The sequence below is a fragment of the Piliocolobus tephrosceles genome, chromosome 2, assembly GCF_002776525.5.
Source record: "Piliocolobus tephrosceles isolate RC106 chromosome 2, ASM277652v3, whole genome shotgun sequence".
Lineage (NCBI taxonomy): Eukaryota > Metazoa > Chordata > Mammalia > Primates > Cercopithecidae > Piliocolobus > Piliocolobus tephrosceles.
Window position 1 is genome coordinate 7325875 of NC_045435.1, and position 23743 is coordinate 7349617.

The 23743-nt window shown below is 38.0% G+C and overlaps 1 protein-coding gene across 1 annotated transcript in view; it reads left to right on the forward strand.

The window, feature by feature from the left end:
* The window catches only part of TOMM70 (translocase of outer mitochondrial membrane 70), a 39642-nt gene extending 15899 nt beyond the window's left edge, over positions 1-23743 (forward strand). The window contains exons 4-12 of the mRNA XM_023212076.3: positions 1592-1701; positions 4738-4886; positions 8926-9133; positions 12022-12156; positions 13531-13638; positions 14454-14570; positions 18044-18141; positions 19034-19156; positions 21473-23743. Of these exons, the coding sequence (XP_023067844.1) occupies positions 1592-1701; positions 4738-4886; positions 8926-9133; positions 12022-12156; positions 13531-13638; positions 14454-14570; positions 18044-18141; positions 19034-19156; positions 21473-21626 (1202 nt within the window). The 3' untranslated portion in view covers positions 21627-23743. The remainder of the gene's footprint in view (positions 1-1591; positions 1702-4737; positions 4887-8925; positions 9134-12021; positions 12157-13530; positions 13639-14453; positions 14571-18043; positions 18142-19033; positions 19157-21472) is intronic.

The following is a 23743-nucleotide window of genomic DNA, read 5'->3' on the forward strand; positions in this document are numbered from 1 at the left end:
GTGCCTTGTGAGTGCAAGAATCAGTTGTTTTTAAAAGTTGGATTCCTTTGCAATTAAGACTGTGTCTTCTAGTTTAAATTAAGATTGCTGATACTTAAGTATTGTCTCTGTTCTCAACTATGGAATTAAATGAGTATTAAGATTACGAGTTTATATACTACACATTTTAAACTTAGCAGCTCATCAGCATTAGTATAATTCTCTGAATAAGGAAATCAGAAAAGAGGTTTTAGCAAGTGATAGTGTTTCTAAGGTTCTACATATTTCATTTAATATGTATAAATACAGCTTTGAGAGCTATGTTTATAATATGTATAAACATAGCTTTGAGATGAATCATTAAAGAAAACATTGTTTTTTGCCCTCGGCATTTTCAAACATTATTTTATACCCAATTGGAAATTGTTTTATACCTAATTTACACCTAACTGGAAATGATGTAATTGGTACAAAGCATCAAAGTGAATTTGTCATTCTCAGTAAATGCCATAAATATTCTGTGATCTCTGATTGGTCATTTCTCTGCTTCCCAAGCTGCAATTACAGTATACCTCTGGCCTTTGAAGTACATTCTTCTAGGTGACATGAAGCAAAACCAAAGTATAATTTTCTACAGTCTAAAAGTTCTTTCCATTTCATATTTAAGTCTGCTTTAAAAGCATCAGTAAAAGGAAAAGGCTCCTTTCTGAAAAGAAAAGTATAGATTCCCAAATGAGGGTATTTTAGAGAACATTTTAGCAAAATTTGAGGTTTCGTGGTGGCACATACTTTGGTAGTATGTGGAAAGAGTATTGTTTTAGAAAAGGGAATCCTGAGTTTTGAACCAGACCGTGAAGTTGCTAACATAATAACTGGTAGAGAGGAGGTTGATTGAAGTGTCACGTAGAAGAAACAGGATGGGGAAAAAAGACATTGACATTGGCACTAGCCATGGTTATCAGGGGAATGTAACAGCAGATTGACTTGTTTGGTGGAGCAAGGATGTGGAATTACAAGAAATTTAATTCAGAAAGAGAAGAGACGTCATTGTTTGAGTGCTTTGAATGAAAGACTGAGAGGTTAAGGAATCACTTATCTTTTGAATTTCAAACCACTGCGTGCGTCTTGAGCTGTGACATAACCAGGTGAAAAGGTATGGAGGCAGATTTATTTGAGAGCTCTGTGGCAAGATGGCTTTGGAGACAAGGAATAACTCTGAGGCCTATAAAAAACACCAGACATGAGAGAGCCACACTATGTTGATATGCCTTAGAGTTGCTAGCCAGAAGAGAATATTCCTGGATTCCTTGTTTTATTTGCTATATATAGAATGTTAGAGTGGTGAGAAACATCAGAAATCATGCAGCATAGCCCCTTTCATTTCACAGGTAAAGAAAGCAAACCCCAGAGAAGTGGAGTGACTTTCTGAGCTTTCAGTTTGCTCATAGAGAATATAAAGTTAGGTATTAAGAATCAATCAATTGGAAATGAAACAGTCCCATTTGGCCATGAATTTAATTTGGCTTTCTGTAGTTACATTGTACCCATTTGATGCTGCTGACCGTCGTTGCAGTAATTTTATATTTACTGTTGTGTTTTTCATCATTTCTAGATGTCACTGCTGTGTGTATATTAGAAGGGTTCCAAAATCAACAAAGCATGCTTTTAGCCGATAAAGTTCTTAAACTCCTTGGAAAAGAGAAAGCCAAAGAAAAATATAAGGTAAATTTATCTGATTTGGGGAATAGAAGGAGTACTATCTATGTACATTGTGAGGGGTATTTTCTAAGTTTATGCTACTTAAGCTTAGGCATAGTGGTAATGGCAACAACTGCAATTAGAATTGGGTTATATTTCTTCTTCCTATTATCTTGGGCTTTTATGGCTTGTCCTTCTTCAGTAAGAATATATGCTCTATCCAGTACTCTACCTGGAGAGTATTGGAATTCATCTCTGTTAGGGATTGCCACACTGTGGCCCATAGGCCAAATCCAGTCTGCTACCTGTTTTGATAAATGTTCAGTCACATGTTGTTTTCAGCTGCCTTTGAGATACAACAGCAGAGTTGAGTGGTTGTGACAGACTGTATAGACTCCAAAGCCTAAAATATTTACTATGTGGGGCCGGGCGCGGTGGCTCAAGCCTGTAATCCTAGCACTTTGGGAGGCCGAGACGGGCGGATCACAAGGTCAGGAGATCGAGACCATCCTGGCTAACACGGTGAAACCCTGTCTCTACTAAAAAATACAAAAAACTAGCCGGGCGAGGTGGCGGGCGTCTGTAGTCCCAGCTCCTCGGGAGGCTGAGGCAGGAGAATGGCGTGAACCCAGGAGGCGGAGCTTGCAGTGAGCTGAGATCCGGCCACTGCACTCCAGCCTGGGCGACAGAGCGAGACTCTGTCTCAAAAAAAAAAAAAAAAAAAAAAAAAAAAAAAAAAAAAATTTACTATGTGGCCCTTTACAGAAAAATATTTTTCTATATTATTAAGTTTTTAAAGATATACTATGTAAGTTGGCATTAGTTTTAGACTATTATTAACAGGTAGTTTAATTCAACAATCATTTATTAAACAAAGCTACATGTTTGGCATTTTGGAGGGATGGGTTCAAAGACATGGCCTTTGCCCTTACAGAATTAAAATGTAGTGAGAGAGACTGACTGTTACTATGTATAAAAGGCATGCTATAGTTAAGTGCCCAAGGTGAGATGTAAGTAAAGAGAGTACTTACATACTCTCTTTGCATCAATAAACATCACTGGAGATTCATTGTTAAATCCCAGTAATAGCGAGGTAATTGTTTCTTTTTCCTTTAATAATAACTTGCTTTTTTCTTGAATTGATTTTAGTAATCTGTATTTTTAATTTTACATCTCTGGATGTTAGCTGAGTGAAACAGTTAAAACAAGTTTCTTCACTGCAGGACTTTAATAATCTACTAAGGCGTGTCGTGAATCTCTTAAGAGGGGTATAGCTGAAGTGATTCCCAGTCTCTCTCTCTCTCTCTCTCTCTTTTTCTTTCTTTGTCGCCCAGGCTGGACTGCAGTTGTTATCTTGGCTCACTGCAACCTTTGCCTCCCAGGTTCAAGCAATTCTCATGCCTCAGCCTCCCATGTAGCTGGACTACAGGCATGCACCACTACGCCTGGCTCATTTTTTGTACTTTAGTAGAGACAGGGTTTCATCATGTTACCCAGGCTGGTCTCAAACTCCTGAGCTCAAGCAGTTCACCTTCCTCAGCCTCCCAAAATGCTAGAATTACAGGCATGAGCCACTGCGCCTGGCCCCAGTCTTTTTAAACTATGAATTTTTTTTTCTCTTGAGCATCTCATAAGACTAGTGTTTCTCGAAATCACTTTGTAAAACACCATGGTAGAGTCCATAAATTGAACCTCGAAGGAACCTAGTTTCCTTATACATAGTGTGGAGTAATTAGACTGGTTGGATTGCAGGATGGTAAGAAAATAGAAAATAATGTGTATTTACATAGGTTACAGATCAGTTTCCACATTTTCTAATCTGTTTGTCACTTTGTAAATCACATAATACCTTCTATATTATTGTTTTGATTTCTTATAACAACCGTATAAGATAAATAAGGCAAGTATTTCTATTGCCATTTTAGAGATGAGAACACTGATACTAGAAGTTTAATGACATACATAGTATCACATAGCTAATAAGTGGCAGAACTAGAATTTGTATCATGTTCCTTTGATACTTAAATCCCTTTCTTGTGACAGTTTATTTTCACTTTAAATTTATAACTCTGTATAGAAGGCAAAGAGGTGATAGCTTCTTTTCTAAGCTGAAATAGGAAACTAAAATACATTAGTGATTTATCTAGCTTCAGGTAAGTGCTGTTTAAATTTCTATTTAAGCTTTTCCCCTAAAATGGTAAATGATTGCCACTATGTATTTCTTCTCAGAGTATCTTTAGTATAAAGTACTAAAGTTAGGCATATTTATCACTTGATAGGTGACCATTTGACTTAAAATATTTTATTATCCTAAATTAAAACAAATTGAGTCTCTCCCCAGAGAGTGCCCACAGATCAATGTGGGTTTTCTCTTAGGTTTCCTTTTTAGTTCTCTTTGGATCCCACATTGATCTGTCCTAGATTAGATAATTTACTTACAAAGCCAATTCCTTTTTTTCTTCCTTCGAATATGAAGACATTACCAAAATAACAGTAATGATATTTGTTACACATACAATTTAAAATTCTGTGTTTCCATTAAACTCTTTGGGCTGAATTGTGTAGATAAAGGATGCAAAATACATTATGAGAGCCCTTTGGGTGTGTTGTTCCCACTTCATTTAAAACTTTATAATGATAATTGTGTTTCGGGAGGAACAAAATACTCCCATAATTGTGAATTAGGTTGCTGTGCCTCAAATAAATAATCAAAACAGGAAATGTGATTTCAGTATGGTTTTCAATGGCACTTACCTGTAATAAAGATCTTTAGATGAAAGCCCAAGGTAAATGGACTTAACATTTTCAGCACCTGTGTAAGATGTGGTCTTACATCTTTGTAGAGGGAAAAGGCTCTTATTTAAAACCTGCTTTGACCAGCTGGGACTGGCAGCTTCACCTTTTCCACTGTCTTTTGTTCTGTGGCTTGGAGCTTAATTTTAGTTATTTGAAAAATGAAAATCCAATTTTTATGACAGTTATTCTTAGTGTTCTACAATGTACCTGCTTTTTTGGTTAGTATTTCCCATTCTGATGTCTTTGAACATGACTAAATTTCAGAATCGTGAACCTCTGATGCCATCTCCACAGTTTATCAAATCTTACTTCAGTTCTTTCACGGATGATATCATTTCCCAGCCCATGCTTAAAGGAGAGAAGTCTGATGAAGATAAAGACAAGGAAGGGGAGGCTTTAGAAGTGAAAGAAAAGTAAGTATATCAAGCATAGTGTCTGCTTAGTGGTGTTCTGGTGGCTTTGAATATTCCTTAGGGCCCAGATGGGTTCTGAGCCATGTCACAACAGCAGCTCTCTATCTACAGATAGAGATAGACAGAAATATAATTTAAAATTATATAATATTATTATTATAAAAACACTTTTCTTTCTAGCATTTGTCTGTTACTTCTCTGGTGACTCAAGCTTTTACTGCCAGGAGTCTGCCCTGCTTTTACTCAAGTTCCTGTGTGATCTTCTCAAGAGGACTCCCATTGAATCCAGTGACCGTGTGTTGTTTTTTTTTTTTTTGAGACGGAGTCTCGCTCTGTCGCCCAGGCTGGAGTGCAGTGGCCGGATCTCAGCTCACTGCAAGCCCCGGGCCTCCCGGGTTCCCGCCATTCTCCTGCCTCAGCCTCCCGAGTAGCTGGGACTACAGGCGCCCGGCACCTCGCCCGGCTAGTTTTTTGTATTTTTTAGTAGAGATGGGGTTTCACCGTGTTAGCCAGGATGGTCTCGATCTCCTGACCTTGTGATCCGCCCGTCTCAGCCTCCCAAAGTGCTGGGATTACAGGCTTGAGCCACCGCGCCCGGCCGACTGTGTTTGAATAGAGACAATAACTTGAAAATTATTGTATAGCTCAACATGCAGATGTTCTAGTGCAGGGAAGTTTTTAATTTATAAACTGAGATACTTTTAGGGATGTCCAAAGAGTGAATTTTTTCAAGGTTTTTTCTGCTTGTCTAGGAAGATGCCTATTTTGGAGGGCTTCCTGTTGGGGTCTGTAGGGAGCTGAAAAGTACAGGATACTATGTTTCTAGCTGGACACCTAGTGATATAATGTCGTATAAGCCATCTAGCCTGCTTTGTTCCATTCATATGTGTCAATACTTGTATTTTTCTGTCAAGGGTAGCTCTCCTCCCTGAGAGAAGGTACGATATTATTATCAACATGGTATTTTTTAATGAGTTAGGAAGAAAAGGAAATACTGTTCTAGTAGCTGAGCGTAACTGGGTTTTGCATCTGCAGCATATTGCAGGGTTTGAAGAAACAAATTACTTTTGATTTTTATCTTCCAATTTTTCTACCATTGCTGGTGACCTTTTAAGAGAAGATACTATGCATAATTATACTGCAGTGTACAAATTTTAGTTCACTGATACCACAGTCTTTGAGAAGATTGTAGTTGGGAAGTAAATATTTAAGATGTCATATTAGCTCTTGTGACTGTTATGCAAACAATTTCTTCTTCTGGTTAGGAAATAATCCTTGTCCCAGAAAAACTATAATGAATTTAATACCATTATTCTTTTTTTTTTTTGAGACGGAGTCTCGCTCTGTCGCCGGGGCTGGAGTGCAGTGGCCGGATCTCAGCTCACTGCAAGCTCTGCCTCCCGGGTTCATGCCATTCTCCTGCCTCAGCCTCCCGAGTAGCTGGGACTACAGGCGCCCGTCACCTCGCCCGGCTAGTTTTTTGTATTTTTTAGTAGAGACGGGGTTTCACCGTGTTAGCCAGGATGGTCTCGATCTCCTGACCTCGTGATCCGCCCATCTCGGCCTCCCAAAGTGCTAGGATTACAGGCTTGAGCCACCGTGCCCGGCCTTAATACCATTATTCTAAAAGCTTTATTGAGAGATGGTAGGATGTAGCTAGCTATCATCAGCACACTAACTGGAATTGGACCTAAGTTTTAAATGCCATTTAACTCTGAGCCTTAGCTTTATCATCCTTTAAATGGAGCTAGTAATATTTACCTTACGAAGTTATTACGAGGTGTAGAAATCATGCTTATAAGTAAGTAGCACTTATGCTCTTCAGTAAGTGGCATTACTTTTAATCTGATTTAAATCATTGTTTGTGTTTTCTTTCTTTTCTCTCTCTTTTTTTTTATTTGATACGGAGTCTCTTTCGCCTAGGCTGGAGTGCGGTGGTGGTGCAGTCTTGGCTCACTGCAGCCTCTGCCTCCTGGGATCAAGCGATTCTCCCGCCTCAGCTTCCCTAGTATCTGGGATTATAGGCACACGCCACGATGCCAACTAATTTTTGTATTTTTAGTGGAGACGGAGTTTCACCATGTTGGCCAGACTGGTCTCGAACTCCCGACCTCAGGTGATCCGCCCACCTTGGCCTCCCAAAGTGTTGGAATTACAGGTGTGAGCCACTGCACCTGGCCTGTTTGTGTTTTCTTAGCCTGGTGACCTGAGAAACAAAACTAGAATGTATGCAACATTTGAATGTAATTACAGGAGAGGTTAGGATAGAGCTTATAAGATTTTTCACTGACATAACTTTTTTTATTTATTTTTTTAAGATACAGGGTCAGGCCAGGCATGGTGGTTCATGCCTGTAATCCCAACACTTTGAGAGGCTGAGGTGGGCAGATTGCTTGAGCCCAGGAGTTTGAGACTAGCCTGGGCAACATGGAGAAGCCCTGTCTCTACAGAAGACTAACAAAAATTAGTTTGGCATGGTGGTGTCCACCTATAGTCTCAGCAACTGGGGAGGCTGAGGTGGGAGGATGGGTTGAGTCCCAGTGGCAGAGGTTGAAGTGAGCTGAGATCATGCCACTGTACTCCAATCTGGGGAACAGAGCAAGACTCTGTCTCAAAAAACAAAAAGGAGAGAGAGGGGGTCACTCAGGCTGTACTACAGTGGTGCGATCATAGCTCACTGCAGCCTCCAGCTCCTGGAATCAAGCTATCCTCTCGCCTCAACCTCTTGAGTAGCTGGGACTCTAGGTGCACACCACCGTGGCTGGCTAATTTTTTTTGTTTTTAATTATGAAGATGGGGTCTTGCCATGTTGCCCTGGCTGGTCTTGAACTCCTGGGCTCAGGTGATCCTCCCACGTCAGCCTTCCAGACTACTGGGATTACAGGCATGAGCCACCGCATCTGGCCTGATGTAACTTTTAAGTCATTTGCAGTTTTCTCTATACAGATATAACAACTGAAATAAGAAAATGTACTTTAATTTACAATGCCTTATGTTTGGAAGATATCTCATGTACCTCATGACACCTAGTAGAAATTTCAGTTAAAAAGATTACATCTATAAGCATCTCCATAAAAGTCATCATCTTAGAAGAATAATAAGAGATACTGTGTTCACTGCTCTTTAAAACATAGAGAAGGGTGTTTTTTAAAGTATTAATTGATGGAAGAGTCTTCCTTTAAATTCACTTCTTTAATAAGTTCAGTTATTAATTCTAGGTCTGCTCACACCTCTTGCCTTAGCTTCTGTGACTCTAAACTCACTTATTTCCTATTTCCCTGTTCCTTCTGTTAACCATTAAACACCTGTTGAGTACCGTTGATGTGCATCAGATACGAAGGTGAATAAGACAGGATCCTTACCCATATTGCAGATCAATCTCTCTTTCATTAGCTCATCTTTTCAGTGTCTAAATGTCTAAGATGAAGTATTACCCAGGACTCTGCTGCTTCCTTCTTAAAACTCCTTGTCCAAGGTTTCAAGAAAATCCCCATCTACATAAAAAATCCTAATCTGTTTAGCCGCACCACCCTTTCCCCACCCCAGCTCCATCCCACACTGGCTGATTATCTTGTTAAGGAGAAATAGACAATTGCTTAATGTACTCAGGTGTGCTAAATGTAGCATGTTTTAACATTTAATTTTTTTCTTTCTTTTCTTTTTTTTTTCTTTTCTTTTTTTTCTTTTCTTTCTTTCTTTTTTTTTGAGATGGAGTCTCGCTGTGTCACCCAGGCTGGAGTGCAATGGCACCGTCTCGGCTCACTGCAACCTCTGCCTCCCAGGTGCTCAATCGATTCTCCTGCCTCAGCCTCCTGAGTAGCTGGGATTACAGGCACATGCCACCATGCTCAGCTAATTTTTGTATTTTTAGTAGAAACAGGTTTCACCATGTTGGCCAGGCTGGTCTTGAATGCCTGACCTCAATGATCCGCCCACCTCGGCCTCCTAAAGTGCTGAGATTACAGGCGTGAGCCACCAAACCCGGGCACATTTAATTTTTTCTTAGTAAATAATTTCCTATGTTTGTTTTTATTTTCAGTTCTGGATATTTAAAGGCCAAACAGTATATGGAAGAAGAAAACTACGATAAAATCATAAGTGAATGCTCAAAAGAAATAGATGCTGAAGGCAAATACATGGCAGAAGCATTACTACTACGAGCTACCTTCTACCTGCTTATTGGCAATGCCAATGCGGCCAAACCAGATTTAGATAAAGTCATCAGTTTGAAAGAAGCTAATGTGAAGGTACATTAAAAAATGTGTGTGAAGAAATTATTAAATAGAAGGTGATGCCCTTCATTATGTTTTGCCAGATTTTTTAAAGCATTTCAACTGCCATTCTTTGAAGGGCTGTTTTTGTTTTTGAAGAAACTGCTCTTAATAATAATGTAATTGGTGCAGTGAATCTGGAAATATAAATGTCAATGATATTTATCTTTATTTAGAAAAGAACATTTTTTTTCCTATAGCATCTGGTAGTTTCATCTTCGCCCTGTAACCACTGCCTACTGTATTGGACTGTATTTGGGCAGTGGTAAAAGTGATATAGCAATTCTATAGATAATGCTGTATGTAACGTGTAATATGTAGCACCAGGTTATAAAACACTTAACACATTAATATATTCAGAAAGGTTTTATGTTACATGAAAAAAGGTTCTAAAAATAGAATGTATAAATATGCCAAAAGTTTTGCTGTTGTACAGTTGGAACAGCCTAACATTTTCTAAGTATTCTTTTTTTTTTTTTTTGAGATGGAGTCTTGCTCTGTGCCCCAGGCTGGAGTGCAGTGGCGCAATCTCGGCTCACTGCAAGCTCTGCCTGCCCCGCCGCCCCCACCGGCCCCGGGTTCACGCCATTCTCCTGCCTCAGCCTCCCGAGTAGCTGGGATTACAGGCGCCCGCCCCCACGCCCGGCTAATTTTCTTGTATTTTTTTTAGTAGAGACGGGGTTTCACCGTGTTAGCCAGGATGGTCTCGATCTCCTGACCTCGTGATCCGCCCGCCTTGGCCTCCCAAAGTGCTGGGATTACAGGCTTGAGCCACCGCGCCCGGCCTGAGTATTCTTAATGTGCAATATATTATGCATTTCATAATTAAGATTCTGGGGCATCTGTTGAATTGTTACATTCTATTCAGTGTAACAAAACAGAATTTAACCACCAATTAACTATATTACTTACTAGTTTGTTAACCTCCCTGACCTGTTTCCTCATTGCATTAAATGAACTCTGTAGCCTCTCTCATCTGCTATATTTGGGGGGATATAATAGTTGTTTCTATGACCTAAATATTGTTAAAAGTTTCTTTCAAAATGAGATTTTCAAATTGAAGATACCCTCATAATATTATCTTTAATATTCTGCTGATTTTCCTAATGATTATAATGGTTATATGTTATATGTTTTTGTTATAATTGTGGAGGATGTTACTATTTGTTCTATATGTATGTACTATTGCTTTGAACAAAATTTTAAAGAAACATAGTGTTTTCATGATCACATGACTTTTAATGGCAAGTAGTAATGATGCCTACCATATGCCATGTACAAAAATTAACTCAAAATGGATTAGAGCCCTAAATATAAGAGCTAAAACTACAAAACTCTTAGGATAAAATAGAGGACTAAATGTTTGTTACCTTAGATAAGCAGTAGTTTCTTAGATATGGCACCAAAATCACAAGCAACCAAAAAAAAAAAAAACACGATAACTTGGACGTGATCGGACTTCTGTGCTTGGCTGGGGGTGGTGGCTCATGCTTGAAAATTAGCTGGGCATGATAGCATGTGCCTGTAGTCCTAGCTACTCAGGAGGCTGAGGTGGGAGGATCACCTGAGCCTGGGAGGTCGAGTCTGTGGTGAGCCGTGATTGTGCCACTGTACTCCAGCCTGGGTGACAGAGATCCTGTCTCAAAACAGCAAAACAAAACTTCTGTGTGAAAAGACACCATCAAGAAAGAGAAAACACATCACTCAACATGGGAAAAATATTCATAAATCATGTATCTGATTAGGAGCTTGTATCCAGAATAAAGAACTCTGCTAAGAGCTCAACAATAAAAAGACAACCTAAGTTAAAAATGGGCAAAGGATCTGAATAGACATCTCTCCAAAGAATATACAAATGACCAATAATAAATGACAAGATGGTGTCATTAGCCATTAGGGAAATGCAAATCAAAACCACAGTGAGATGCCACTTCACACCTCCTAGGATGGCTGTAATCAAAAAGACAGTAAGGCTCTAATAAAAAACATGGTGGATAATAATAAGTGTTTTTGAAGATGTGGAAAATTGGAACCCTCATACATTGCTGGTGGAAATGTATTAATACAATGGGAAAGCCCTTTTGGAAATTAGTTTGGCAGTTCCTCAAAAAGTTACCGTGTGATCTAGTCATTCCACTCCTAGGTATATACCCAAGAGAATTTAGTACATTCATTAACACAAAAACTTGTACATGAGAGCTGGGTGTGGAGGCTCACACCTGTAATCCCAGCACTTTGGGAACCCAGGAGTTCTAGACTACTCTGGGCAACACTGCAAAATGTCATCTCTATTTTAAAAAACTTTTTTAAAAACCTTATATATGAATGTTCATAGCAGCATTATTTATGGTAGCCAAAAAGTGAAAGAAGCTCAAATGTCCATCAGTTGGTGAATGGATATGTACAATGGAATATTTTTCAGGCATAACAAAAAGAATGAAAAACTGATACATGCTACAATATGGATGAACCTTGAAAACATTATGCTAACTCAAAGAAGCCAGATACAAAAGGCTATATATAATGTATGATTCCACTTATATGAAACATCCAGAATATACAAATTCGTAGAAATAGAAAATAGATTGGTGGTTTCTAGGGGCTGAAGAGTGTAGGAGGTGAGCGGGGATGGAGAGTGACTGCTTATTTGTATGGGATTTCTTTTAAGGGTGATGAAAATGTTCTGGAATTAGATAGTGGTAATCAATGCACAACTTAGTGAATATACTAAAAACAGCTGATGTGCATACTTTAAAAGGGTGACCTTTGTGATATGTGGATGATAGAAAAAAGCTGTTATTTAAAGAAACTAGATTGGAGGAGAAAAAAGTAATGATGAACCTTTCCTCATTTGGGGTATATAGCTTCGAGCAAATGCTCTCATCAAAAGAGGCAGCATGTACATGCAACAGCAGCAGCCTTTGCTGTCCACTCAGGATTTTAACATGGCTGCTGATATCGATCCTCAGAATGCAGATGTTTATCACCACCGAGGACAGGTAAGTCTATTTTCTTACCAAGAGGTCCGACTTTTGGATTGAGTTACTTGATACCATTTTTGAGAATTTCTTGTATAATTTTCTTGATTTTTCTTATATAATTTCTGATAGCTGTGAACAAAGTATCACAGTGGTTTACAGTTTGAATTGGCCTTTGTTTAGTCTGTCTTGAATATTTGTCTTTAATTTTGGTATTTACGAAAAAAGAGTAAAGGAAGGCAAAAACTGTTGGCTTACTAGTTCAAGTTTGTTTTTCTGGTGTTTCTGGTTCATAGGTTTTCAATGAGTGAAACATTAATAACATTTAGTAAGGAATCTGAGTTAATTCTAGAATCAACAGGATGATTTTTGTGAGCTTCCTGCTATACAAGGAAATAGTCTGGACTGTCCAAATAGTAAAAATAAATATATTTATCTTTTGAAGTTTTGTAACAGGCATATTAGTTTTTTAGTGGAAATATATAGAGAAGAAACAGTTTCCAATTACTGCCTCAGGTAGGGAAAACGTGGCTTTATAATGGGCTTAACATGGCTTCTTAGAATGCCTTATGGTAGAAAGTGTGGGCTGTGCATGATAATAACAGAAGAGCTGAAGTTCTTTCTAATGGAGAATTTTACCTAATAGGGTCATGGGTCCTGCCTGGGAAGTGCATTATTAGGCGATTTTGTTGTGCGAACATCATAGAGTGTATTTGTACAAACCTAGATGGTACAGCCTACTATACACCTAAGCTGTATGTTGTAGCCTGTTGCTCCTAAGGTACAAACCTATATAGCGTGTTACTGTACCAAATATTATAGGCAGTTGTAACACAATAGTAAGTAACCGTGTGTCTAAAACATATCTAAACATAGAAAAGGTACAGTAAAAATGCAGTATTACAGACTTGGGACCACTGTTGTATATGCGGTCTGTTGATTGAAATGTAATTATGCATGACTGTATTTCTTTCAGAAGGGTGTTAAGTGTTGATTTTAACCTCTTAAAATTCTTGACATTTTGATCTTTACTGGTAGTGTCTGAAGATTAATTTGAAAGGTAATTATCTGATGTCTAACCTGCCTTGATATTAGAATGTACAGGATGTTTCATTTTCTAGAAGAAGGGGTTTCTTGCTTAATAGTGGTCAGAATTGCAGTGCAGAAATGGTTGGCTTGTGGTCCTTTCTAAAAGTTGGATACCATTTTTAAGTTTTGGAATCTTGCCTTTTAAATTTCAAGATTTTTAAATTCTCTTTCTAGAAAGTAATTATGTATTGAATAATTACTACATGCTCAGCATTATGCTGAGCTGTAATAATAGAGATGAGACACAGAACATACTTGACTGGTGGACCTATTTGAATTACATTTATTTACGTATTTTTTTCTTAGCTGAAAATACTCCTTGATCAAGTTGAAGAAGCAGTGGCAGATTTTGATGAATGTATTAGGTTAAGACCTGAGTCTGCTCTGGCACAAGCACAGAAATGTTTTGCATTGGTAGGTACTACTATCTTTTGTATTTTCCTAAACATCACCTTTATTTTCCAGTGTCAACAAAAATCAGTATCTCATTGTCTACAAAGTCTTCTCTTTCTTTCCCAAAGGATAACTACTGAGGAAAAAAGGTGCTGATTAATACCTAGCTCTTGTATTTCTCTAGACATTTGTTTGGATTCATCTTGATAGATGTTTGTCCCTGATTTTATATTTCCGTAAACAGAACTGGTCTCCCTGCTTCTCCACCATAAATCAATATAAAGAGCAAAAACATTTTGAGGAAATACTCTGTAAACATGACACCATGTAACTTGCTCTCTCACCCCTGTTTCATAGAACTATTTCTTAATATTCAGAAACACAAAGCTCAAAAGGTTGTGTTTTTTTTTTTAAAGTGCATTTCTAGTAAAATAAGGTACTTCCAGTTAGCTATATGGCTAGAGTTCTAAAAGAATTTTCCATTTAAAGGAAGAAATTGTGTCACAAATGTATATTATAAATGAAAAAAAATGACAAAAATTTTACTAGCTTTAAAATTCATTTATTGCAAAGTTCACTTCTTACAGATTAGTAGTATGCCCTCTTCTGCAGTATTGAACATCTTGAAATTGTATAGTGGCCATGGAGTCATAGTTGTACATAACGTTTGGCTCTCTGCTGCTGAGATACCTACTTGGAACCCTTTTAGATGCTGCAGATTGTGTTAGCAAATCACCTGTTTTTTGGAAATATTTATGTAATTTTGTATGTTTATGTTAACATTCCATGAGTTTTTGAGTTCTTGATTTGACAGGCCTGTTTTGATTTTTTTATAGTACCGCCAGGCATATACGGGAAACAACTCTTCACAAATCCAAGCAGCTATGAAAGGTTTTGAAGAAGTCATAAAGAAATTTCCAAGGTGTGCCGAAGGCTATGCACTATATGCCCAGGTAAATGTTCTTTCAGATTTTTAAAAAATAACTGCAAACGTATGCTACATCTCAGTATGGAAATCAGAAAACAGTGCTGTCATGGTTGCAGCTTCTTTGGAAGCAGGTGGCTTTGTTGCTGATTGATTCTCATGGCTCCTGGTTGGTCCTGAATCACCTCAGAAGAGGCTCCTTTGTTACACAGTTTGGAAATCATGGCCCTAAACTCAATATGGGGAAGCTTCAGGCAAAAATTTCTCTCCTATCTTCATTTGGATTGGTTTTGCAAAAAGTAATTGCCTTCGGAAAAAATTACCGTATGCAATTGGTGGAGAAAATATCCACAGAAAGGCATTTCTTTCTGTTTGGTCACTGCCTTTTTATGTGGCTAGGTTGTTGTAACAGTTAATTTTAATTTATCTTTGCTTTATCTAAAATTCTTGAAACTCTCTTGGTTTAGGATTGAAGGTATGGAAAGCAGGATTTATATCTGAATTGTTTTAACTTTCTTATTGTTGTCTGAAATTCTTGAAAACTTCTTAGTTTTAAATCATCCATTTAAATGAAAATGATTAGCTTCTTGTAGGTCATGGTCATACATTTTCCCCTCAAATAAATGACCTCTGAATGACTCAGTTTTCTTTCTTAAAGCTGAAAATTGGTTTTGGTATCTGCATAGACTAGCCATCTCAATACTCTATATCGGGGTACAGGTGCTTTGTGGCCTCTTAGGAATGGGGCCGCCCAGCGGGTGAGCATTGGGCAAGCTTCACTACCTGCGCTCCACCTCCTGTCACTGTCAAATCAGCAGCAGCATTAGATTCTCATGCCTGATGATCTGAGGTGGAACAGTTTCATCCCAAAACCATCCCTCCTCCTCCCACCCCCATCCATGGAAAAATTGTCTTCCACAAAACCAGTCCGTGGCGCCGGAAGTGCTGGGAAAGTGTTGGGGACTGATGCTCTATATACTTAATTTTTCTTTTTAATTACAAAAGACATGTTGGGTTTTTCTCCACAGCACAGAAATAGGAAACAATAACAAATTACTATCCCCTGGCTGTGCGTGGTGGCTCCTGCCTGCAATCCCAGCACTTTGAGAGGCTGAGGCGGGCAGATCACTTGAGCCAGGAGTTTGAGACTAGCCTGGCCAGCACAGAGAAACCCCATCTCTACTAAAAATACACAAATTAGCTGGGTGTGGTTTGGTGCACACCTGTTATCCCAGCAACTCGGGAGGCTGAGGTAGGAGAATCACTTGAACCCAGGAGGCAGAGGTTGCAGTGAGCTGAGATTGCACCACTGCACTCCAGGCTGGGCAACAGAGTGAGACTGTATTTCCAAAATATATATATATATATATATATATATATAAAACCATCCCTGGTTGACCCCTCTCCTTAAACCATTCCTAAGGTTGCTTATTTTGTTTCTAATTTCCTTCATGGTATCGCTAGGCAGGTTATAAGAACAATTTCACAAGGATTTTAAGGGTTTATTGAGGGTGGAACTATGAGAAAATTGGTTTGTGTTGGATCAGTTCTTTAGAGGTAGGTCTTATATATAACTGCATTGAAGTGTACATTTTAATCCTATGAATGGGTGAGTTTATGCCTTATAATTAGTAACAAACCGGGAAGTGACAGCAACATCCTCATCATTGTCATGGAATTCAGAAGGGCTTTTTTGGTGCAGATTTCTCTAAGCATCTAGAAGAGCAAAGGCCACTGAATAGCAACCGCTACTGGGGCACAGCTCTTCTGCAGAACTTTACCAATAGCGTATTTCCCTATTACTGTTCTGCCTTCAAGATAGGTTTGGTTTGTATGAGCTGTCTTCTCATCAGCATTAGCATTATTACAGTCATTTTGCACTCAGATTTCTTTTCTTTGATCTGTTTTCTAATTTTAGCTTCACTATATAGTATATGTAACTTTATATATGCATACAGTACATGTATGTATGTGTGTGTGTGTGTGTGTGTATATACTTAGTGTAACTTTTTTGGCCCTCAAAGCTTTGGTTTAGATGCTGGCCAGCTCGCAAAGTTACAACTTGAGCATAGTCTGATATCCACAGAACTGTGCCTTACATTTCAGCCGTGGGATTTGCCTTAAGATAGCTGATTATAGCTGCTTCTTTTGTTTTCAAAATAAGTATTTATTACATTATTGTTAACTGTGACAAACAATTGGGGAAAATCCTAAATGTTCAACAGAAGATTGAATTATGTTTGCAGAATTGTAGTACACTCACTTAATGGTATATTATGCAGCCATTAAAAGTTACAAATACATTAAAGTTAACAAAGCAAGATATAGCACTGCCTGTTATTAAAGGGAAAATTGTGTGCAAAATGAACTAAACCATGTGAAAGAAAACGAATAGGGAGGTAAATAGAGATAGATAAATATATCAGGAAGGCATCCATGCTCACAATGGTGGAAGCTATAAAAATATTTCTACTTTCTACATCTTTCTGATTTTTATTATAAAGAAGATGTGCTGACAATATTTCTTTGATATTTTTAAGAGAGATTTTTAAAATATTTCATTTAAGTTAGCTTATTTTAGGTATGAAAAGACTAAGAGCCATACAGCCAAATATAATGACTCACATAGTTCTTAAAAGTCATCTTATAAATAACCAGGGTTAACCGAATATGGGCTAGGTATTAGATAATATTAGGAAATTATTTTTGGAGATGTATTAGTTGAAGCAGTTATAGCTGCTTTTTAAAAAATCAGTAATTTCAGAGAAACAGCTCTGAAGACATTTAACACATACATCTTAATTTATACCTCCAGATGAATATTGCCCTTAAGATAATTCCCTGGCTGGGCGCGGTGGCTCACTCCTGTAATCCCAAAACTTTGGGAGGCCAAGGTGGGTGGATCACCTGAGGTCAGGAGTTTGAGTCCAACCTGGCCAACATAGTGAAACCCCATCTCTATTAAAAATACAAAAATTAGCCAAGCAAGGTGTTGTGGGCCTGTAGTCCCAGTTACTCAGGAGGCTGAGGCAGGGGGATCACTTGAACCCAAGAGGCGGAGGTTGCAGTGAGCAGAGATTGTGCCATTGCACCCCAGCCTGGGTGACAAGAATGAAACTCTGTCTCCAAAAAAAAAAAAAAATTCCCTTGAGCTGTTATTATGATAAATCATGAATAAGTGATGTGACTGTACCTATGAGAATGTGATATTAGAGCCGTCACTAAGAATGGGATTATCTGTATTGTTTACCAGAGATTATCTGCTATGGCAGGTAACCACTTGCTGAAGAAAGAGGACAGTTAAGATTTTATATTTACAGCAGTGCCACCTAAAAACTCCAACAATTAAGTTGTAAAATGTAAATCAGTCTGTATCCCCAAAACATGATAATTTTGTAATAATGAATAAATGAAGTAAATTTTTATAATGAACAATAAATACACTTTTAACTGCTTAGGTTGACAGTTACCTTAATATAACTGAAGTATCTCCTCACATAGGCATTAACAGATCAACAACAGTTTGGTAAAGCTGATGAAATGTATGATAAATGTATTGATTTGGAACCAGATAATGCCACAACGTATGTCCATAAAGGGTATGTATTTTTGTGCTTGTTTCAATGAGATAATGAATTTCTTGCCTAGTAATAAAATGTATTTATTTTGGCCACTGAGGAAGGGGACTGTGGTAGAGAAGTTAATTGACAAACTTCTTAATGCTCCTGGATGTCTTTTCATTCTTACAGAAATTAGTTAAGGAGGCTAGGCGCAGTGGCTCACACCTGTAATCCTAGTACTTTGGGAGGCCAAGGCGGGCGGATCACCTGAAGTAGGGAGTTCGAAACCTGCCTGGCCAACATGGTGAAACCCAGTGTCTACTAAAACTACAAAAAATTAGCCGGGTGTGGTGGCACATGCCCGATTCCCAGCTACTCAGGAGGCTAAGGAGTGAGAATCACTTGAACCCAGGAGGTGGAGGTTGCAGTGAGCCAAGATTACACCATTGCGTTCCAGCCTGGGCGGCAGAGTGAGGCTCTGTCTCAACAAAAAAAAAAAAAAAAAGAAAGAAATTAACGTACTATTTTTGCTCTATGTTAAGGGTTTTAATTTCAAACTGAATATCCTGTCAGCTGTTGCTTATATCAAAATAGGAAGCATACACAAGTGTTCGTGGCCTTTGTGTACTTGAATTATCCCAAGAAATTTCACTTAAATTTATATAAAGTGAAAAATAAGGGATGCAAGATAAGTTAGTAATAGAGCTTAGACCTTGAACAGTTTTTGTAATAAGGAACTTAGACTAGAAAACCAATATAAGTTGAGAAAAAAACACAATTTGATGCTGATTATATATTGCTTTAGGTTTTGTTTTTCCTTATAAGTTAACTTATAAGTTCATTGAAGGTAGAAATTGAGTCATATTAATACATGTGTATTTCTACTGATACTGGGCCATGGTCATATCTGACTATTTTTTTGCATTTGCAGTTTACTTCAACTTCAGTGGAAGCAAGATCTGGATAGAGGTTTGGAACTTATCAGCAAGGCTATTGAAATTGACAATAAATGTGATTTTGCCTATGAAACCATGGGAACTATTGAAGTACAAAGGTAACTTCTGGAGTCTGTTATTAGGAAACATATGGCAGCTCCATAGATATTTAGCTTTTTGTTCTTGTTACATACGTGTTAAAGTCTGTTATGTTCTTTCCTTTTTATTCCTTTTGGGGGAAAAAAAAATGCCCGTAATGTGCTTAGGCAGTGACATAAGGATTGGTAGCCAAGTTGCCAGAAAATCGGGACCCTCCTACTGAGAAGCATCCAGCCAAATAACTGGGCAAGTCGCAACATCAACTCAGAGCCCCTGAATTTTCTTTAAAATCAGAGTTGGATAACAATCTTTTTTGCAGCTCTGTCCTTAACCTCTTATTTTGTGTAAATGTTTATCCAGAATTGCTGTTAAGATCCACCATTAAAAGGTGACAACTATTTTATATATGAGATTTACTGTGTACCATCTTAATATTGGCATTGCCATTCATTTGAGCTTCCTACTCTAGGCCAGTACTGAACTTTAGGTGTTTTCTAAGTACTCTTTCAATTAATCTTCACCCCCATCTTTAATAAAGGTGGAGATTATGTGATCCCTAGTTTAACTGATGCCCAGACTGCTTAGGTTTACAAGGTTGCACAGTAAGCCAATAGAGAAGACAGGGTTTGAGCTCTGATATCACTGATGCCAAAGTCACTGATCTTGACACTATCACTTGTCAGGAAGCAGCATGAGTTTTCTTAATTCCCTATCATTCAGCCCCTCCTGTAGTCCTCTCCTTGCTCTACAGTAGGCAGAATATATATAGGCTGGTGGAAAAAAAAAAAGTATGTTTCTTTTGAACCATTCTGTACCCACAATGGCATGTAAATACTAAGTTTTTTTTTTTTTTTTTTTTCTCTCCTTTTTGTGAGATACCTCCAGCCCGGACTAGAGTACAGTGGTGCAATCTTGACTCTGCAACCTCTGCCTCCCGGGTTCAAGCAATTCTTGTGCCTCAGCCACCCAAGTAGCTGGGACTACAGGAACACACCACCATGCCCAGCTAACTTTTTGTATTTTTAGCAGAGATGGGGTTTTGCCATATTAGCCAGGCTGGTCTCAAACTCTTGGCCTCAAGTGATTTGCCCATCTCAGCCTCCTGAAGTGCTGGGATTACAGGTGTGAGCCACCACACCCAGCCTAAATTGTTTCTTAATTGCTAATTTGTTAATGTGAATAAAATATTCTTGTACTAGAATAGGATAGGGTGGTAGTTCTTAATCTTTTTTGAGTAATGCTGTGGATTCTTCTTAGAATAATGCACACAAAAACACTTTGCTTTTAATTTAAGGCTTTCATAGATCCTGGGTTAATTAAAGACCTCTGATTTAGGGTTTGATGGAATTTTGTTCACATGTTAATTGAACTTTTAAAAAATCCATTCTGAACCTTACCTTACAATTAAATAAGTGAATTTGAATAAATGAAATTGCAGATTATCCTAGGATTTTGCAGAGTTGCTTGCTCTTGGCCTAATGCCAGAACATGAACTCTTGAAAAAAGTTTTTTTAAAAATAAGTCTATCACGTTGCCATATATTGTAATAGGGGATTAAATATAGTCACCCTAGTGGTACTTCTTACTGGCATATATAGAGTCTAACTGGCACATATGCCAGTAAAATGACCTCACTAACATGTATGCCAGTTAAACTATATATGCAGGTAGGTGTGTGTGTGTGTGTGTGTGTATAGTAGGGACTTAATATTCTTCGTAGGATTGCATATATATGTAGCTAATACTAGTTACTTAAAACGGTTCTTAGATAGCTGTGGATTTGACCAGAATCAGGCAGAGGCAATAAATCTGAGTATTGTATGTAGGTAGAGTGTGCAGTAGTACATCAGGGAACTCACATAGACTGCCTGAAGAGTAGAGGTGCATGGGGTTGGGGACGTGCTGGTAAGAGATGAAGCGGAAAGAGGGGAGCCCACATCAGTCTGTGAAGGTGAGGCCCTTGCATGTCATTAGTGTCCCAAGATTATGTTACTGCTTTCCAAAGGACTCTCATAACAGTAGAAACATGCAGAATTTAGGAACCAGACGGAATTGTGATTTTTAGATAAGCCAATTAATTTCCGTAGTCTCACTGTTCTTATCAGTAAACACAGAATACAAGAGATATAATGTAAGCACATAATATTTGTAATAGTAGTTAACATTCATTGAGTGCTTTCAATGTGGTAGGTACTCTTGTTTATTATAAAAGAAGCATTTTACCAGAATCATAGTAGAAACTTAGCGGTCAGAGTTCATGTAGCATCACTTACAACCTTCATTGAATATTGTGAAGTGCTTGTTGAATCTGAGACTTAAAAATTTTGTTCTTTTAGAGGAAACATGGAGAAAGCCATTGACATGTTCAACAAAGCTATTAACCTGGCCAAATCGGAAATGGAGATGGCCCATCTGTATTCACTCTGCGATGCCGCCCATGCCCAGACAGAAGTTGCCAAGAAATACGGATTAAAACCACCAACATTATAAAATAGGGGGAAAGCAGACTGACCCTCTTTTTAAAAGTTTACCCCCTCTTCAACTGAACCCTAAAGACACTGTCATGAACTGTGTTGAATGGTGGAAATTAGTATTTCTGTTTGTGGTGTTGTTACTTGTTACATCTGTTTCATGTCTAGGTGTTGTGGGTGTGGCTGTTGAAGGAAGTTTGCAGTCTTGCAGCTTTTATTCCCTGTGCAACAAAAGATTAGAACATGTTAAAGGGATATTTAAATAAAGTTGCAAAGAGTACAAGTGATAATTGGCCATGCAAATAAAAACTGATTTGTTGATTTTTTTTTTTTAATGGGGGTTGGGAGTTGATTATGTTCTGGATGATTTCGTCTTTATATATATGTGTGAATAATGTAAGTATTTTACAGCATGTTGATTTTTAAATTAACATAGTAAATGCTGTAAAATAGATTTATATTCAATTAACTGCTTTCAGTTGATTTTTTGAAAGAAACAGGTTCAATGGGGGATTAAAGTAAAATTGAGAGACCCTTTAAACCATTGTCAGCATGCACAATGCCTCTGATTCTGCAGAGTTTTAGAAACTTGGTGGCACTTATTAATCCTCTTGGCCCCTTTCCACTCTAATGGATAATGTACATTGTTCTTAAAGTCCACAACAGCAGATTTTCTTACAGTAAATTATGCAGATGCAAAATATTCTGATTGAGATATGTGCTGGAAGACTGAGTATTGATGGGGGAGTGGACCAGACAAAGAGGTAAGATGAAACAGAAGTGTGTTTATAATTGTCTGTAACTATTTTCTATAATAATTAGTACTATTTAATGGTGTGCTTTTAAAAGTGTAGGATAGAGGGTACAGTGGCACTGTATATACTATTTATAGTCTCAGCTACTTGGGAGGCTGAGGCAAGAGGCTTGAGACCAGAAGCTCGAGGCTGTAATGTGCCATGATGATTGCACCTGCGAATAGCCACTGCACTCCACCCTGGGCAATATAGTGAGACCCCATGTCTTTAAAAAATTTTAGAACTTTTAAAAAATCAAAGTGCAGATTGCTTGTATGTATAACCCAAATAAAGGTAGAGTAAGTGTGATATATGGGAGTACTGAAATAGCTTAAAATTTCTAGTGAAGAAAATGTGGCTAAAGGGTCAAAAAGGATGTAAGACTTGGAGCCAGAGCATAGTATTTCCTGAAATAACAAGTTTAGTGCTTTAACTATGACTACATGTGCTTAAGGAATTTTGAGCCACTTATTTTTGAAGATGCTGAGGACATGTAGAGTCCTTTTTTTGTAGTGAGCTAACCTTGATCTCTAAGGACTACCTACCCACCCAGGTCCAGGTCTTCACTAGGGATACTGACAGCAGTGTTTTATCTTTACTCCGCCTCCTTACTTAGAAATCACTTTAAGATTTATTTCGAATTTCCACTTTTATAGACCATCCTTGTGCTTATATGCTAGATTGTTCTGGTGAGGGAAGGGTTGTGTTCTTCAGCGGTCTTTTGTTTTGAAATACTCAGGATGGGGAGAGGTTTATTTAAGAACGAATTATAATTATGGTTTACACTGTTGGGAATAAAGGAGCATTTTTATACCCCTTAAGGGTGCTTAATTCTGTTGAAACCAAAAAGATTTGTCTACAAATGCTATCTTTTAAAGAAACTATTAGAAATGACTCCCTTTCAAAGTCAATCTTTGGAAAATATTGGGGAGACCACTAATTAGTTGGTGCAGTTAATATAATTCAAGATGATTTGGATGATGGAAAGTTTGAGACCTCTGCATTTTGTTTTTAAATTATGCACCTTCTGATAGGCCCCGAATACAGAAATGTTCTACATCTCTGAATGATCTCTGACTTTAAAAAAGTTTTTATTTGCATGGCTGTATTTACATTAACACTGACATTTTCTTCTACTCTTCTCCCTTCTTTCACCTTGGGGTTGGGTAGAGGAACACAAAGGAAACTGAAGCATGTGCCATTCTATACTGTCATTCCAAATTTTCCTGGACTATTGCCTATTGTGAAAATATTTGAAACTGCACTGAAAGCTGCATCTGTCTGTATCTTTCTTTTGTAAATGACCTCACATGTAAATTCACCAAATAAATATTACATTCAA